Source organism: Columba livia, chromosome 5 (genome assembly GCF_036013475.1).
Source record: "Columba livia isolate bColLiv1 breed racing homer chromosome 5, bColLiv1.pat.W.v2, whole genome shotgun sequence".
Lineage (NCBI taxonomy): Eukaryota > Metazoa > Chordata > Aves > Columbiformes > Columbidae > Columba > Columba livia.
In genome coordinates, this window is record NC_088606.1 from 15841971 (window position 1) to 15861679 (window position 19709).

The 19709-nt window shown below is 42.7% G+C and overlaps 1 protein-coding gene across 16 annotated transcripts in view; it reads right to left on the reverse strand.

Moving 5' to 3' along the window:
* TUNAR (TCL1 upstream neural differentiation-associated RNA) overlaps positions 1-19709 on the reverse strand; it is a 175543-nt gene that overhangs the window by 8851 nt on the left and 146983 nt on the right. The window contains exon 1 of one of the 16 annotated variants that reach the window (XM_065063569.1): positions 738-5918. The exons of the other annotated variants lie outside the window; for them this stretch is intronic. Within the exon in view, the coding sequence (XP_064919641.1) occupies positions 738-764 (27 nt within the window). The 5' untranslated portion in view covers positions 765-5918. Of the gene's footprint in view, positions 1-737; positions 5919-19709 lie in introns of those variants that run through there. 16 annotated transcript variants of the gene reach the window in all.

Consider the following 19709-nt stretch of genomic DNA (forward strand, 5'->3'; position numbering starts at 1 on the left):
AGAAGCAAGTGGATGAGAGAAATACAACTGGGAAGATCTTGTTTCTTTTTAATAGGAAAAACCAGCACAGACAAAGACACTTTGTCTCCTGACGAGAAGGAAGATAGCAGTGACTTCTAATAAATAATTCAAAATAAAAGCAAAACCAAAATAACATCCATCTTGGCTTTTATTTTCCTCATTCTTAATGTACGATGAAAAGTTACTTGCAGTGCAGTGAGCTGAAATGTATTGATCTGCCTGCAGGGAGGATACAGCCATTTCCCAAGCAGCCCCAGCCCCTGAACTGCTTAAAAAAACAGAAAATTCTTCAAGTGCAGGACTAACCCTGACTCCCAGCACTGCTGGAGCCACAGACAAAGAAGCTCCCGTGGTCTTCCAGCCAGGTGCTGAGACCTGGGTAAACATTTGATTGTTCAAATTAGAAATGGATAAATCCCATCTATCTGTGTTTATCTAATGCTGCAAATTCTAATCTCATGAACAAACCAGAGTGCCCCAGAAAACTGAAAAAGTTTGGCTGATGTCCCAGTGCAAACTGATCTGCCAACAGCTGGGTTCAGGCGATGCCGTGCTGTTGCCTCCCAAGCCGTAAACCATACCTCGTGGTGCTTCTGCTGCAGTAAGCACTGGTAGGGTGTAGCAAATGTGCACCCCAGCAGCTCCTGCCTATAAGAGGGGTTTGGTTGGAGGAGTAAGGGGACACAGGCACCTCCCCCATTCCTCCCTCCACTAACCCGTGAAGCAAAACCACTAGATCCCATGCAGCATGGATGTTCGGGGTGGTGAGGGCTCCCAGAAAACCAGCCACCATCTGCATGGCCACACAGGTGTCACCAGAGGAGAACTCTGACCTGCAGCTCCACTGAGCTCCTGGCCTGCACAGCCACAGAGCAGCAACCAGAGCACCAAAAGGCTGGAAAGGAGTGGGAGAGGTGAGGAAATCCTGCGATGGAGGGACTGAAAGGAAAAACAGAGAATCCAGACAAAACAACCTGTATTTTGTCACATCTGCAAGTTGTTCATATATAGGAAAACAAGTATCTGCTGACAACTTCCTAGAACAGGTGTCATGGTTGAATTCCAGCAGGTGCAAGTGATTAGTGGTGAATAAGGCAGAAACGGGGGCCTGCAGACGTGCCACTGGCCTTTATACTTATGCTTGCATTAGCATTTACGTGTTTTGACTTAGCGTCACCAAATGATTCAGAGGAAAACAAGAACAAGGCAGTCAGTAACCTGAAGGTACACACAGCAGGTGCTAGTCAGCAGGAGCAGGGGCTGCCAGGCAGAGGGTAACTGCATCAGACTTCAGAGCATGTTCATCCAGCAGGTCTTCGGGTAACTTGCCCCATGACAGCAAAGCTTCAGAGGCACCAAGCACCTCCCAGGGACACTGGCTCCTGCTGCCCCCTCCTCCAAGTTCCCTTCCAGCCCTCAGAAACTCCCTGGTCCCCACAGTTCCTCCAGCCATGGCCACCTACAGCTCTTTCTGCACAATCTGCATCTCCTAGCGGCTGAAGGTCTTTGTCATATTCACCCCCAGCTGGTGTCCAGAGGAGGGTTTGGTTTCATGTGGTGGGTGCCCTCCCTATCTTATCAATTGCCGCCATGCAGTCAATGTTAGCTTAACGAGAAAATTGGTTCTGGGAAGTCACAGGAAAATTCCTACCAAAGCCATTTACATTAACCTCACAGCCCAAGCACATCCACTCCATGTGGCATCTGATCACAAACCCATATCCCAAGCTATGACACACAGCCGTTACTTCACTCACAAAGCCATGAGTCATTTGGATATCATGTTCTTTTCCCCTTCAGTAACTGAGAGCTTTTCCCTCTGGCCAAATGTTTGCATTTCACTGTTTATTTGAAAAATCAAGTGGGAACACAAATACCATCTGATAAAATCTCAGGCCTGGAATGCAAGGATTTGTGGGGAGGGTGAAGTCTTTGCTGGCTGGTTCCCACAAAAGCCAAGAACTCTCGATTCAGCACTCTGGCTCCCACAGCATTATGGCCATACCTAAGCATCTTATGGGTAGCCGTTCTGGCTCTGAAAAAAGCCAGAGACGGTACAATAGGTCTCTCTGCATCCCGTGGTTTGGGAAGAGTTTCCCATTCACATCAACCTAAAGCCACACAGAGCAGTGCAGAGCCCCAGCTGAGGTGGGTTTGCCCATGCACTGTATCCACCAACATTCTTGGGTATGGTGACTCTGCACCACAGGTGCTAGGCAATCCTGTTTCCAGGATTAATGTGATCAGAGGCAGCATGGGGGCTTCTGAACCCCTCTTACGAACATCTCTAGTCTTTTCTTAATAAAATCAAACTGTGTGGCATGAAGTTAGTGTCAAAATCTTTCCTACAGGACATTGTAGATCCTAAAATTAACATAAATGTAAAAAGTAGCTAAATAATTCACAAAAGAAAAAAAGATAACTAAAGTTATTAGATATAAAGACAAAGCCACTAGCTTAGGAAATCCTTGAGCTGTGGATTTTTTGGAAGCTAAAAAAGTATTCCAGAGAATTGCTACCACATCCTTGCTTTGTTACCGAAGTCTTTCCCAGGCTGGTCACTGTGAGAGGGGTGGTTCTCAGGCTGCATGATCTCTGATCCGACATTGTACAATCACTTTTTTCTTCTTTGCAAGTTTTAATTATTAACGAGGAGATACTGAGCGGTTTGAGATCCAAACTCTGCCAACACACCTCAGGTTGCCAGATTATTTCTATCCCACTAGGGAGCCTTAACTGAGGGAGAAGGTTCCCAGTGTGATGCAGTGAAATATGCACAGAGACGCTGGTGACTGGGGTAATGATGAGCATGAAAGAACAACAAGGAGGCAACAGCAGTTAAGAGTTTATACACGGGCTGATGCAAAGCGTTGGAGGCCATCTCTGTTGCTCCAGCCATGCCTATGTGCTGTATTTGGCTCACAGTATGATGCAGCATGGAACTGAATGAAGTGCATCCTTTTTGGTTGAAATTACACCCAAAGGTGTGCTCCACGAGCTCTTCAGTAAAAGAAATTTCAGTCCATGGGAGCAGGAGTCCAGACAAAAGCTATGAGAGAGACAGGGCACAACGGGCTTGATATTAAGAGCCCTTTAACATTCAAACAGGACATGATCAGGACAAAACACAATTATATTAGTACTTTGCCAAATATAGCACTGTTGATATCAGGGTGAGTGTTGACTTCGAACTGTGAGGAGACCAGAATCAAAATTACTTCTCCACTTTTAAGGACTGACCTTGGGAGAAAAGGAGCACTCGCCTAATGGCAGACTCGAGCCTTTAACCTTCACAGATCTCATGCTCAGAGTGGTATTTTGGCTGGCTGGAGTTTGTGGGTGTTTTTTGCTACTGGGAAAATATTTGCTGTCAGTTTTAGTATAATTACACCAATTAAGAAAACAGAAAAGTCTTCTGGCTTTCTGGGTACCTTTTTTCAGCCTTTATTATTCTCCTCTGGAAACTGATTTCATTTATTTGACATTGTTTCATAATTTTAAGATCCTTATGACACATTGCTCCTTTTATATATATCTGGTGGGACTTCATACTTGTCAGAAACACTACTTTTCCTTACCCAAAACTGCTGATGGAAATGCTGAGATAAGAGGGCTAGAGAGCACTAGATTTACCAGTTGTTTAATAACTATACTTATTCAATTACTACTTCATTAGGAAAGCACTTTCCTGCTACTTCAAAATTAATGTTTCCTACTTCATTTTGCAAGATTCATCATTAAGCTAACATCAGCCTTTTGAAAAGATATGTATTCCAAAAAGCTATCAATGGAAATATATGGATTCCATGTATTCTGCATTGCATAGGGGAGAAAAGTACAGTTCAGTGGTTAGAATGCTCTTGCACTATTTATCTTGTAGCACTACTGCTGACTCCTGATATATCTACAGGAAATTCACTTAGTGTCTCTCCGCCTCAGTTTCTCATCTGTGCGATTCTTGGAAGGACTGCCCAGACTACTTCAGAAAATGATTCCTAATAAAAGTGAGGCCTCACAAATACTTTTAAAAGGGGGAGCTGTTAACAAGAAAAATTTCAAATCCCGCAGTGCCATAAAATACACCCATTACAATGTCCCCAAATCTATGGGACCTATTGCACATCACCGTCATTGCAAACAGTCCAGTGAACTATGTGAAGCATTTCTAGCAAGATGAAATAAACCTTACTCATCCCTTCACTCTCAGTGGGAGCAGTGACTGAGCTACATGTGAGGATTTAGTGGCCGGGCTTTGCAAAAGGCGGTAGCAAGTGTACCTTTGTGAATTTACTAGACTATGTTTGTCACATCGAAGATACAAAGCACAACCCTCCCAAAGTACCTGCCATGACATATCTGTCAGCTTTTGAATATGTCGGTACCTTGACTTGGTCTTTAAAAAGTTTTGTAATCCAAAATAATTTCTCTTCTAAGCCATTATTTACGAGGTCCCTAAGGAGGCTGGAGGGGAGGACGCAGCCAGCAGAAGCAGAAGCAGAGCTCCTGGGAAGTCGGAGGAGGGGAGGATGGTCCAGGCTCTGTTGGGGCCCTCAGTGCTCATCCCGATCAGCCCCAGCTGTCCTGTATTATCTGGCACTTAGAAAAACAACAACAAAAATTTCTGAACAGTTCCCAGGGTCAGATGCTCAGCTAGTACAAAGCAGCCTTCCTCTCCTGTGTTCAGCTGAGCTACCTCTGTTTACTCCAGTTGAGGATCTGACTCCTTATTCAATCTAGCATGAATATCAGTGAGCACAAATTTTCTATTCTTAATCCATAATCACAGACAATCACCAGCCAAATTGTTTTGATATTTAAACTTGTTTACAGTCCCCAGGCTATTAGTTGTGATGACACATTAAGAGATAAGAGAGCTTTAATTTTCTGAGGATAGTTCTACCCCCTGGGTATAAGAAACACACCGTAGAAACTTGTTTTGATTAGCAAACTGAAGAGTGCACAGAAATCGTACAAAGCAGAGTGTGAGTTCAGCTGCTGCTGGAACTGATATCTTCCCTTATCTCATGAAGAAATGCTAGAATTCCTGAGCAGGGAGAAGACAGTCCTTAAGGATTTAACCACACTTGAACATCACAACCAAGCAGAGTTTTGTTCCTTTACTCCTAACAAGTTCTTTTAACCTCATTTTCTTTCAAGGGCAGACTTGTGAAAGCTGGGTGCTCAGCTCAAGTCCTGCACAGCCCCAGGCAAGGTGCTGAGCAGGGCAATGAAGTGGGTACCACAACTGCTGCCAGTGACTTGTAGGAGGAAGGCAAAATTTTCGAACATGTTTGTGCTCATTAGCACTCCTTGTTCTAGGGATTACACTGGAATATTCTCACTTCTGCTATGACTTTGTATCCACTTATCATCCTCATGCTATATTGACTGGAGAAGTCCTTTCCTAAACTCCACTAATAAAATGTGCTGTCAGCTATCAGTCAAGGCCCTGCTCAGAGAAACACTGATAGGTGTAGGGACATATATTTGTATTTAGAGTTGTACTTCATGGAACTCAAAGGCACTATGTAAGTGCAAGATGAGGCCAAAAGAAGCTCTGGAGCCATAAGAAGCTTCACTAAAAGCTCATTCAGACACAGCAGTTTGCACAGGCAGTGTGCAGTACATATGACAAGCTGATTAATCGACATGACATGAGCAGAAACTCATGGTAGAAATCAGAACACCTGAGAAAGGCAGAGACCTGCCATAAGAGAAGGGAGAGGCGAGACAAGGAAAGGTGCCCAGGGAGTGGGGTTTCATTAGAAAAACAAGATCAGAAAGAGCATGAACGTAAGCCAGGTTCAATAACACGCCCCAACAGCGAGACGGGTGCCTGAAGCCATGAGATGTCTCAGCGGAGAGAGGACACAAGCACTTACGTAGTCCTCAAGCAGGAAAGTAAATGCACGTCAGGCTGCTGCTGTGCTGGAGGGTTTTAGTCAGTGGGAAATACACGCTATTTATAGCACCACAGCCAGGATATTTCCCAAGGTCTCAGCAATGTGAGACCTCCTCTAGAATAAAGGGAAGCACTCAGCAGCAAAGAGGCTATTCTGAGAGGGCAGAATTCAAATCAGTAATGCACTACAGGGCTCATCCTGGCCTCCACCATGAGTGATCCAGTTTGTTCTGGCAGCTGTTTTTGCCTCCTCCTGGCAGCTCAGTACTTAAAAGAGGTAAAGGACTTGCAGCCAGTTTTACAGTTTAACTTTGTCCTCATTTATGTCTCTGGGACCATGCACAACCCTGAAATGCTCAGGATACCTAAGCTCTATTATAAAGAGACCAAATATTTTGAAAACAAGTATCCCTATCTTAGAAACAAAGCTGCTATCTGTAGCAGAATAATGATCCTTAAATACCAGGCTGTTGTTGTTAATAGTGCAGACTTTCCTTCACTTGCCTTTGTGCAGACTGTGCTACCCGTAAACTCCCAAACAGCTTTTGGCTCCTCCACCTACAGCCAGGTCTCCCATACCAGGATTCATGAGGCTTCATGAGTCCTAGTTTGTGAAAGAAACCAACTTGGCTGAAATGACAGTAAGCCACCCTTTACCTATAGCCCTCTCTCCTTTGTTATGAGATGCACTATGAAGAATAAGTTGTTATTGATCAAAACTAACAGTCTATTTAAAACACAACTGGAAGTGATTTTTATAATTAAAAGTCCAAATCTTACACATCCAAAAAGGATTCATTTTCTCACTGGGCCCAAACAGTGGTGAAATTTCACTATAATTCTGGTTGCTTTAGTCTGGCCTATTCTGTGTTCACAATCCATTTTCCTGATACAAAGCACTGCGCTTGATTGCTTGGTGCTAATTCAGAAGCAGAAGCGTTTGATTCTCAACTGGTACTGGAACACACATTTACCATTTTCCTCCTTTTAAAGACTCCATATTTCTTTTCAGGCCTTTTGAATCAAAAGAGTATTTCCTCCCTCCCATTCTTCCTGGCATTAACTCCTGATACCGTCTCTGTCAACAAGAAGAGAGGAAAAATGACATGGTCCTTGTTTATTTTGTTCACGTGAATCCCTCTGCAACGTTATTTGAAACTGTTACTGCATTCCTCATTGTGTAATTTGGGAAATAGTGAGAAAATTGCTTTTATTCTGCAGGCCACCTAAAATGCTGTAAGTCTCTTACTATATCCCTGTAGTCATCCATTTTCAAAACTGAAAAATCCTGGTCTGTTTAGTTGATTGTCATACAGAAGCCATTCCAAGCTTTTGGTTATCTTTCTTGTCTTTCTCTGTCTTTTCTAGTTACATGAGGGAGTTTGGGGGCAACAACGGAAAAAATTCTTCTGGGCTTCTGGTATTAACGTGGAGCCTGTGTGCTACACCCTCTGAAGATGTATTGTCCTTATTCCAAAGAGTTTATAACTTACACAGTTTGTAGAAGAAATGCTTTTCATTCAAAGAAAAAAAAAAAAGGCTAACATCTCTCCCTCCCACACCCCAGACATTATGAGAGAATGAAGATTTGAAGTCAGAGTTCTCTCTCCTAGTCCTTTGCCCATCTTTCCTGAGCTTAAAAAGCAGAACAACAAAAAAACCTACGGTGAGCACACCTGGATGCTGGTATATTCAGTTAAAAATAGCCCTGATGAAAGCCATAAAATTTGCATTTTTGCCCAGATAAAAGTAGCATTAACACATAAGCTGACCTAGCTATATGAAAGAATGAGATGTTAAAGTATCTCTTTCCATCATTCAAGATCTCCGCACCTGATTTTCTATTTCAAGGACATCTCCAGGGTTCTCTTTTAGGATCAAAAATACATTGAAGCCCTGTAAAGGAAAAAAACACAATACCCAAGTCTCAGTGAAAGACAGGTCTCTGTCATCTGCCAGAAGGCACACAACCTCTGTCATAAGCAATTTGAAGATCTGCCCTCACCACTGCACGTTGGAATGGAAACTGAGCTGCTTCAGAAGAGATTCAAGAAGTATTAAGAGATAGAAAAGAGATACAAACTCGTATTTATTTTTTACTATATAATGTCTCTAAATTTGGCCAAACAGAAGATACTTTGACCTATAATGGATCTACCTTTACCTCAGAATTGACCTCTCCTTACAAAACAAACATGCATCAGAAGAACATCAATAAGCCTGAGGGATATAACACTAGAGCTTCTCTAGAAAAGAGCCGTGAGTTCGTGGGTAAAACAGCAATCTATAGCCTTTTACTTCCAACTATATTCCAATAATTAATTACAGCTACATTAAGGAACACTGCAAATAGTTCTAGCCAACTGACACTTCGTGATTTAGAAAAGTTGTGTTCAGGTTTTTTTATAGCTTTTAAAAAATATTTTAGTTGAAATTATGCATGCCAGCCATTTGTCTCAGGGTTAGTATTTTCTGCGAAAAAATCAGTTTTGCTGTTTACGGGAATAATGCTTGGAAACTAACCATTGATTTATCCATATAGAAACCTGTCAACTTTTCCTGTTAAATACTCAAGTATATTCACTGCACTGGAAATTTTATTGTAGCTGAGACGGCCTGATATAAGTGCTGAAGAAAGTCTTGCGCAACTGAGAATGTGTTTGTTTTTAAGTGATCAGTTTTACAAAAGAAACTTCTTCTGTTGTAATTTTTTCTTCCTGTTTGATTACTTTCTCAGCTAAAAGCATCTTTGCAGAACTTCAGTAGGTTGAGATGACAGTTGTCAAAATGAAAATTTGAATAGCAAAAGGTTTTCAGTTTGCTTTTCAAAAAAGGAATTCTTTGTTTATTTTTTCTGTAATTGATTTGCAAAGACCAGCCAAAAATGCCACAATTCAAGGTGATCCAGGATGAATTCACCCTCCTTCTCTTCATGTGTCTTCAGGTAGGTTTTAGGCTAAGTATTATTCTGTCCACCAAATTCCAGTTTCAGTCAGAGAACAGTGCATTTGTCATAGAAGAGGAAAGAAAAAAACTTTTTCTTGTAGGATTCTTCAATTTTTTAAATTTTTTTTTTCAGAATTTAAAAAGTGGCAAGAAAGTCTGAGAAGAGGAGCATCAGTCTTTTTTCTGCAGATGTGAGATGTTGCCCTGAGGAATGGGACAAGTCATTCACACCACGCTTGTCAAAGCTGGTCCCTCGTTCTGTGTTTCTGGGAGTCTGCCTTGGGCCTGGGGGTTTGAATGTCTGAAAGTGGTGAGTACTGGCCATTGCAGGAGAAGCCAGTGGGAGCTGCAGTACGTGCTGCCAGGTACTCTCAAAACAATTACATCAGGCATACACAATTATGACTACCTGTAATCTTACTCTTTTTTACCATAGGTTACCAGCTGTAGTAGGAAGCCGTGATACCCAGAATTGCTATTCAGGTGCTGCAAATGGAGATAAGTCAGTGTCTGCACATGGCAAGGACCTGCATGGTGGAACACCCTGGAATGCCCCACTGGGAAGTAATTTTGCCTTCGCAGCAGAGTCTGAGCTATGCATTGAACAGTGAAAAGAAAATCAAGTATTGAACTCACAAACTGTGTCATCTATTATGCGCACCAAGCGAGACTCGGTTCCTGGGCTAAAATAGTCTGTGACTGATGCACCTGTGCAAGGTGGCAAATTAATGGAGTAGAGACAATTTTACTTGCAGCATTTCTTAGCTTCAAGTGCTGAGGTGTGCAACCTTGATAATGTTCTTTTCACATACTGTTTGGTATGTAATTATTATTATATCAGCTCAAATTTAAAAATAGAGTACTTCCCTATTGAATGCCTCTTTTAGGACACAGTTGCAGCTGACTCTTAAAGGTGCCAATAACCTGAAATTCCTGCTGAAGGCTACTGGCACCGTCACAGCAACACCATCCAAACTCTGAAAGTTTCAAAGCTTCTTTCAAAGCCCTGGGATGAGCCCTCCAAAATGGAGGCAGCCAAAAATCTCTTTCCACTTTCAAAATATTAAACTTGATGAGATAAAATAACAGATAATTTGAGGAAGGAGCTAGTTTCTAAAACAAAGTTATCAAAGTAGGATAACACTCCAGGCAACCAGCTCCCACACCTTTTATCATCATCATTAGTCATTTATATTGCAGCAGCATGCAGCATCCCCTGCTGACGTCTGGGCTAGAAACCAGCCACAGATAGTGAGAATGACACCTAGACCAAGCAACTTACAAAATTACGACAGTATGAAGTATGTGAAGGTGAGGGGGGAAGGACAGAAGGTTGAAGTGAGTTGCTGGAGGTTGATTTGCACAAACCTGGCACAGCCAGAAGAGCCAGGCCCTCGATCCACAGGAGCAGCTGCCCCTTTGGCTTGCGCTCAGAGCAAGCATGGCATGGGGGAGAGGTGGCAGGTCGAGTTGCGCCAGCCCCATGCTCCCAAGGAAACAAACTGGCTGTGTAGAGAGAAACACAGCTGGGAAACATGAGAGCGAGGTAACACATCTCCTCTACAGGGCTCAGGGTAGAGCCCTGTGGAACAGCAGAGAAGTGATATTTGGGAGTGAAAAGGTCACAATTAACTCACCAAATGCTCAGGCAAGACCATTGGGATGCGCAGTGAAGAAAGGAGTATGGGAAGAGCTGGATTTCCTAAGCCCCCTGCACCGGCACACTGCTATAACTAGTGCTTGCTGTTGAGAGTTGTGGATATCAGAGTCACAGAACAGTTGAGGCTGGAAGGGACCTCTGGAGGTCACCTTGTCCAACCCCCCTGCTCAAACAAGGCTACCTACAGCCAGCTGCCCAGGACCATGTCCATTCAGGAATGGACACTCTACAACCTCTCTGTACAGCCTGTTCCAGCACTCAGTCGCCCTGACAGCTACATGTTTCCTGCTCTTCAGAGGTTTTCTGTTTTTCACCTTGCATCTGGAGCAATGCCCTTTAGATTCACCTTTTAGAATCACAGAATCATAGAATCATTTCAGTTGGAAGAGACCCTCAGAATCATTGAGTCCAACCATAACGCAACTCTAGCTCTAAACCATGTCCCTAAGAACTTTGTCTAAATGTCTTTTAAACACCTCCAGGGGTGGTGACTCCACCACTTCCCTGGGCAGCCTGTTCCAATGCCTGACAACCCTCTCAGTGAAGAAGTTTTCCTAATATCCAATCTAAACCTACCCTGGTGCAACCTGAGCCCATTTCCCCTTGTCCTATCTCTTGCTACTTGGGAGAAGAGACCAACACTCTCCATGCTGCCACCTCCTTTCAGGTAGTTGTAGACAGCTATAAGGTCTCCCCTCAGCCTCCTTTTCTCCAGGCTAAACAGTTCCAGTTCCCTCAGCCGCTCCTCATCAGACTTGTGCTCCAGACCCCTCGCCAGCTTTGTCACCCTCCTCAGAACTCTCTCCAGCACCTCAATGTCCTTTGTACGAAGAGGGGCCCAAAACTGAACACAGTATTCAAGGTGGGGCCTCACCAGTGCCAAGTACAATGGCACGATCACTTCTCTAGTCCTGCTGGCCACACTATTCCTGATACAAACCAGGATGCTTTTGGTCTTTTTGGCCACCTGGGCACACTGCTGGCTCATGTTCAGCTGGCTGTCAGTCAACACCCTCAGATCCCTTTCCACCAGGCAGCTTTCCAGCCACTCTGCCTCGAGCCTGTAGCGCTGCCTGGGGTTGTTGCGACCCAAGTGCAGGACCCTACAGCTTATTCCTATTCTCTTTAAAAAGATACAAATGTTGTGGCTATAGATCTGGAGACATTATTTGCATATGTCTCCCAACTCTGTACAGTGTGCCTAACAACCTATGTTCTTTCTCTGTCTGCAGTGGGTACTGTACTATATAAGGAACATATTTTGAAAGCTAATGTAATGCAACATACTCATCATGTTGCCTCAAGGTCATGCTAAATTGTGTCTGTTTATATGATGCATCTTGACATACTATAATGTAGTGCCAGCAATTTAAAACAATGTCAATATAAAATATGAAGAAGACCAAGAACATAGCCACAGAAACTGAAAATATTTTACAGATTTCTTATATTAAGAGTATTCAGTAGCACACTGGTCATTCTTCTTAAGGATTTAAGGACAGGAATGTATATTTTGCTACATTTTTCTTCAATGAACACCAAGAAAAATTCCATCCACAAAACCTTGAGTAAAACTACTGTTAAAAGGAAAGCTAATCTCGATTTATGTCCCCAGAACAGAGGCAAATTTAACTCTGATTTTTTTAAAACATAAAATGGATTTTTAAAAAATATTGCTTGCAATAAAGAGGCTGCTAATAATAAATAAAATATTCATAGTGTCTGAATTATACAAAATTGGTCATTGGAAATGACTGTAAGTCCCAGGGTCCTAATAACACACAGGGAGAGCACCAAGTCCCACTGAACTGGTGTAATAAGTAAATCAATAAAAACATACCTAGAAACAATAGGTTCATAATGTTTCATTCAACTTAATTTTCAGAAGAAATTGTTTATCTATTAAGATCACACAGACCTGTTTTCTATTCTAGCAGCAGTCACAGCATCCCTATAGGGCTGATGTTTTCTCAGTTCAGATATTTTTCTCACGTTTGTTAAGTATCCATTTGGCTCTACTCATATTTTTAAGGCCAAATGGTTCTCTAGGGAGATATTTATCCATTTCTTTCTTTTTCATGCTGCAAGGTAGCATCAGGGAGTGCTGGGGTGAGGTGACTGGTAGAAACGAGCATATCAGTAACAAAAAAAACTTGTGATAACAGACTATCTAAACCCACAGAAGATGGTAGTCTTGCAGTGCAACAATATTCTTCAGGCTCTAGTGACAGAAAGAACTTTCTTCCTGAAGCAAAATTGGGAAATGAGCACTAATCATAGAAGAAATATTCAGATATTGCCTGTTCATGACTTAAGGAAATTCGAATAGATATTAAAAAAAATGAAGATCCTGCATGAGTGGCATTTCTGAGATAAAAAAATTAAAAAAAAAAAAAAAAAAAAAATAAAGACACAAAAGGCACTTGGGCCAAACTTCTCCAAAGGCCATCTGAGGGCGAATTCAAAAGTCTGAACTAAATATTAGTTAACCTGGAAATTCTGACCAGAATAATTTGTACGCTAAGAAAACTTCTGGATTTACTTTACTATGTAGTAAAGAAATGCAGGGCTGCTTGATAGGTAAAACTCAATGCTGGTTCAATTCTGGACTGAGAAAGGTTACCTTCTAGAGAATACTCACAGACACTGGTAAACATAATTAACCTATTCAGTGACACTACAACATTCCTAGATATTATTATTTCAAAACCTATTTGTAATGTAAATTAAACAGGCAGTTGTCCTGATTAATGTTAGATGTGAAAGGAATAAGACTACATGATTGAAAAATTGAATGTGCAAAGTACTCTAGAATACAGCATCACTATATCACCCATCCAGAAAACCTGAGGCAGAGCAAGATGAAAAACTTTATCTACATTCATGAAGGTGCTCACTGAAGCTCCAGAGAACCAAACTCTTTTTCTTGGTTTCCAGAGCAGTACCCTACTCTTTACACCACATTGTCTCTCCGGATCATCTGGTTTAAACTGATGCAGCTCAGCTTCAGTTTATACCAGTTGAAGTCTTGCAGCGTAAGCTTTTTAACAAGTCACTTTGCAGCACCAATAATTTAATTCAGCTTAACAGAAATATAGAAATAGAAACAGTAAAATGTCTTTTGACCTTTGCTGTTGGCTACAATCAAAACTGTGCAAAAAAAAAGAGCAGAGAGAAAATGTAGGACATACGCTCAAGATGATGAAAAAAATGTTTGGGCATGTAACACAGTACATTGATGAAAACATTCAGGAACAATTCATCCTGCTGAAAATATTATTCCCATAAGGCTTCAAGGGCCAGTGTCATCTTCTATTATGCACCACACAAGTGCCAGCCATAGAAGACCCACCCACAGGCCGTACACTCTTGGGCAGGAGGTCACTAAACACCAGCAATTGATCTATGGCTCTAGATGGCTCTAGAGACTCCAAGGATGGACACACACACACCAAAAAAAAAAAAAAAAAGTGCACCTTTCCTTTTTTTTCTACTATACATAGTATTTTGCTAATGAAGAAGATTAATAAAGCACTAATAATGACACTGCCCTGTCAATTCAGTGTTAATCAATGCCAATGATAAATGAAAATAAATCAACACAACACAGAAAAACATCCTTAAACTAAATTTCTTTCTGTTTCCTCCTGATACAGAAGCAGCCTTCCAAAGATTTCCATTTGCTTGAAGTAAGTTTTCTCCAAAGACTTCCCAGCTGTTTAAATGCATTCACAAAAGCCTGTATAACTTAAGAATTCAAGGTAAGTTCTATTTTGCTTGTCTTGTCTGTCCTTAGGTTCTCCCAAACATCACTGACACAGGCAATGCATGTGACCTTTGTTCTCCCCTTAGGGTTGGCATTTTGTGGCACCCTCTACACCACTCTATTTTACGCTGAAGCTGGAAGCCGTGTTGCACAGGCCACGGGTCCAGCAAGAGCCATCCTTCTGTCACCCAGAGACTTTTTTTTGTTGAGTTTGGCACGGGCATTGCCTCAGTCAGACCACAGACCTGGCTCTGCATCTCCGGAAGCCTTTCAAGTTGCAGTCCAACATTTGAACCATACTTTTCAGTTCCTTAGATCTCTGGATGCCAAGCACACTTCAATAATTCACACAGAAACTCGACACAGTGACTGGTGACTGAAATGCAGCCAGCTCTCGAATGAAGTGCAGGCAGTTACAAAGGAAAGAGCTGTGCCAAATGGTCCAGAGGAGAGGAAGGGATGAAGACTTTTTTTCTGAAGAGAAAGCGTATGGCAAATTTATATAGGGAAATGTCTTATTCCATGAATCAAAAGACGTAACCTTTATTTGCCAAAAACTGAAGGGCCTAAAAGCTCATAACTCTACCTTAGTATAGCAATTATATTATCTTTCCTGTATTTTAAAAACCCAACGCAAAAGTTTAATGTTTCTGACAGTACTTTTCAAATAGGAAGTGAGAGTTACAGTAGAGAAACTCCAATTTAAAATCCCAGTGGGGCTGACAGCTGTGTTGAAGAAGAAAGCTTTTTCACAAGTGCAAGCTTGTGGGTTGATTTTAATAATGGACATTTTCTTTTCACAGATCCAATATTTATATTCTTTTCATTATTCGAAATCCTGTCTGGGGACACTTAAATCTGCCTGCATCATAATTACACTTGTCCACATTTCATGCCTATAAGCAGACTAGGACCTATGGCAGCAGCCATAGGAAAACTGGACAATCTATTCTGCACGAGTTAGTAAGAAAGACTCCAGTTATTTTTCCAAAAGGATAATCTGTTTTATGGAGAAGTTAATTCTGTCAAATTTTCTGGAAGCTAAGGTTTAGCCAGCAGCATTTTTTGTCTTATTTCTGAAAGAAAAAATCCAGAGGACTCCTGAGTCTGTCTTCCCAAGTTCATGACTCTCTTTCTTCCAGTTTTTCTCAATTTCTCCTTCCTTTCTCCAGCCCTTTCTTCACTGGAGCTTGCTTGGAGTGTGCAAGCCAAAGCAGGAGCTGCTCACTGGCAGGGAGCAGTTGCAGGTAGCTTGCAGAGCAAAGCAGCGTTGCTGCGGCTCACTGTGCTTGAAGGGAAAGAAAGAAAGTAGGTTGATAGAGTCCTTCCAAGAGAAAGCTTAGGGTTGTACAACTCATAGCTACATTCAAACCCCCACAAATAATCCAAGAATCAGGCTTTTTATGGAAACCCACTGGCGGTGTTTTACTTTTAATACCGCTGCGTCTTGGTCTACAAATGTCAAAGGCGTATCTGTAACGATGCGCTGCTGCAGGCTGGCCTTGGGAAACCCTTCATAAAAATCTGTCAGCGAGGCTGGGTAACTTCCCTCCTCTGACGAAGTTATCCGCTCTGGTCACGGCTACACTCTCTGCGCTCTCCCTGGGGCTACAGTAAACATTACTGAGGAGGAAACCTGCATGGCTTACAAATGCACAGCACTTCACTGCACGTAGATATTTGCAAATTATTAAGGAATAAAATATCTTTGTTATAGATAGATACCTGCATGTACACCATGCTCCACCAGCACGAGGACCATGCCACCCTCTGTACATTTCACATCCAGTTAAGAACAAACTCTTCCACAGTACACTTGCAATAACATTTTTGTTGTATGCTGCTGCCTCTTACAGGAAGGATGGCTGAGTGGCCACAGCACCAGGTGGGAACTGGGGAGTCAGGGCCTCTGGAATCCTGGGTGCATCTCCATGAGCATGGTGACACCCTTTTCAGGTGTGAAATTGGTCAGTGTGAACGTCCCTGGCTCTGAGAAGCTTCATCTCCGTCCTCCCTGCTCATTAGCACTCTGTCCCCAGGTATCTGCTGCCAGGAGGACGCTGTGCAGAGCTACCAAACATTCATTGAAGCACCAGATTTCCATCTTGTCAAGCATGGTACAGGCTGCTTCTCCCTCACTGTTGCCAGGTAGTAATTGCTAACCAGGAAAACAAGGTTTTGCAAAAATGACTGCTCTTCATAGATGGCACATTTCCCTCTCTCAAGAGCCATAAACCCTCTGTCAGGACAAATCTCTGCTGCCTTCCTTCTGTTTTCTCATTCCTGACTTGTTGTAAATGCTAATTTGGGGTTTTTTTCTGTGTCATTCTGCTGTCCAAACTGTAAACACTAGAATGTTGCTAGTCATCTCATCAAAGGAAGATTTACAGATGTTTCATCTTCATTATTTTATTATAAATTTACACTTCTTTTTTGTTGTTGTTGTTGTTTTTTAATACAGCATAGTAAATAAGGTATTCAAGACCTCCCAAACATGGGTTGCAAATCCTGTTCCAACTTGCAGTTATTTATAACAGACATCACCTATATCTCTGCTGCAGTCATAGGACTGCTGCACACATATCCATGCCCAAGGCAGCTCCAACATAGCCAGGAGGGAGCAGAAATTTCCCAGAAAGAACAAGGGGCTTCCACCCATATGAAGAGCAGCTACCTGCAACTACAACCACAGTCCTGCTACCTTCATTAGATGCACCTCAAATCCCCTGCCCTACCATCTTCCCTCTGAATTTTGCTTAAACCAGCTAGATCAATGCGGGCTGGGTACATTAATACCGGCAGTTTAGTATGAATGTAAACAAACACCCTAAATGGAGATATGTAGTAATTTTATGAGGAGGAAGAAGAAATCAGTTCCTTTCATTGTCGATCATTTTCACAGAGTTTTGTGGCTGACAAACAAGCTCTTTGAGTGATACTAAACAAGACGTGTGCTAAATCTCTGAGACACCCAGTTGCAGAGCAGCTCTGATAATACCAGTGGATATCTGCATGCAGAGGCGTTGTGCAGACACTGAGATATGCCCTGAACATTTGCTGAAGCTCTAAGTATGTGGCAGATAAATATCTGAAGCAGGAAAATAACTGAAAGATTCAGGCAAAGAAATAAAGTGCAAAGCTACGGTCCGTTCATATTTCCTACCACAGCAACTTGTGATGAAACGAGCTAGTGGTGTGATCCAGATGTGGAAGAAATCAGTGGCACAATTCTCACTGACTCCACCAGGTACTGGATTAGGCTTTGAAAACAAAAGGTGCCCAGACAAGCAATACTGGCAGAAACAAACAACACCTTTTCATAATTTAGCCACCCAAATCGCTAGTGTTACATATTGGCCCCTTATCCCTGTCTTAGTCCCTGAAAATGACTCACATGGGAAGTTATCAGCTCCAGTAGCCTCAAAAAAGAGGACCATGTGACAAAAAACATTCACAGAAAGCCCCTTTCTTTTGGCTGTCCTGCTCTCGATAGTAACAGCTTGTACTGAGAACAGTCCCTGCCTCATGCTGCAGCTTTGCTTTCTAGCTTAGGTATTTAAGGAAAAGGATAGATACATCCACAGAAACATTAATGAAGGTCAGTGGCAAATTAACGATCTTCACTGCAAAAAGAATTAAAGATAATGAAAGTATTAATAATTCATGCCAAAAATCAACATAAAGATCCACATGAGATGCTGATAACTAGGACTGTGTATGTGGTAAAACAGGCAGTGAAACTAGTTGTTTGCCTTTTGGCCACCTTTTGTTCTGTGTGCTTGTGGAGTTAGTTATGGGAGTTGGATCCACTGCTAATAGCTGCATTCTATTTCATAAGCATAGGACAAAAAGGCTCCCAAATTCCAAGCACACCCTCCTCTTGGGTAAGGTTCACACTCTCGGAGAGGCTCATGCTAAGCCTCGCAGCCATTCTGAGCACCTGCAGCTCCTGTGGGTGCAGCAGGGCCAAATCCTGCCAGCGGCTCACAGAAGCACCTGCTGCTGCCTCTTGCCCACAGCCAAGCAGAGCACTGAGCTCCACACAGCCTTGTTTTCCAGCCTTCAGGACCTGAATTGCACATGTGCTGTAATAGATCCAAGAGGTTCCTTTTGAGCTCACGGTCCTGCACAAGCATAAATCGATGTATTTATTCTATTCTAGGTTATGTGAAAAAGCATCAGTCTTGCCTATTTCTGTTGTATCACCCAATCAGTAAGCTAGAAGAAGTAGGGCCAAAGCCCGAGAGGGTTAAGCCAGTCAAGCTACATCAATGAACACTGTCTGAAAAAGGTAGACATTGTTTGGCATATATCTTAAACTGTCAGGAGGAGCAGCCAGCGAGCAATGCAGTACTTGACCTGTCAGCATGATACAGATCATTTACATAGCTTTTTACAAACATTAACAGATTAATCCTCACCTTGGGACACACAAGCAAGGTTCAGTAGCCCTGATGAACAGATTTGGAAGCTGACGCACACAGGGGTTGTAACCTGATTTCCAGGAGAACCCAGCATCTCTATAAAAGTACAAGAGGGGACAGGACTTCATAGCTCCAGACTAGGGGAAAAAGTCTGAAACAGACAGCAGCTTTGGCCTGGCCATTTGTGTCCGTGGGGAACTGAGGTTATGGCAACTTTCTTAAGTGCAGATTTTCTGGCTCCTCATCAGTTCACACTGGCTGTAGGATGGGAGCTCTCACCCCAGCACAGAGGACACAGGCACATTCATGTGCAAAGCACTGCGTTTCTCACCCCAGTGCAAATCAAGCAGCTGAAGCAGAAAAGTCCTACCAGGTTGCAATCTCCTTACCCAAACAGCTATCCAAAGCATTGCAGCTCACAGCATTTCAGTGGGGTGTGGTTCTAAAAGCAGTAGCAGTCATCATATACTAACACGTGGGTGAAAGTTGGGCCAAAAGCTTGGGCGTTGCAATGAGGAGCCGTAAGGACCTGTGGTGGGTATGGCCCACAAGATCATACTGACAGAGCTCATAGACCAAGAGAGAAACTGGGACATGGCCATGGCCCATGAGGCCATGCTGGCTCTTTCATTGAATCACCTGGGAGCCAACATTTGTGCACACAGCTGAAGGGTCAGTACTTAGCGGTATCACCAAGGGCTGAGGAGTTGTCCATAGCCCACAGGGGAATGGGAGATCAGGTCTTTGGAGAGTCAGGACAGGGAGCAATCCCACAGAGATGTCCCTTTGCAGGAGGGGCATGCATGTGTGTAACGAAGGGGTGAGACGCTCAGTTCACATGCACACACACCAGGATAGATGTACCCAGAGACACTGCCATGGGTGTTACTGATGTGTGTTCACACAGACTGGGACAGACACAAAAAGGGACAAAGGAGAACGTGTCTGTACAGGCATCTACTAGAGATGTGTGGGCAAGGAGGACACACC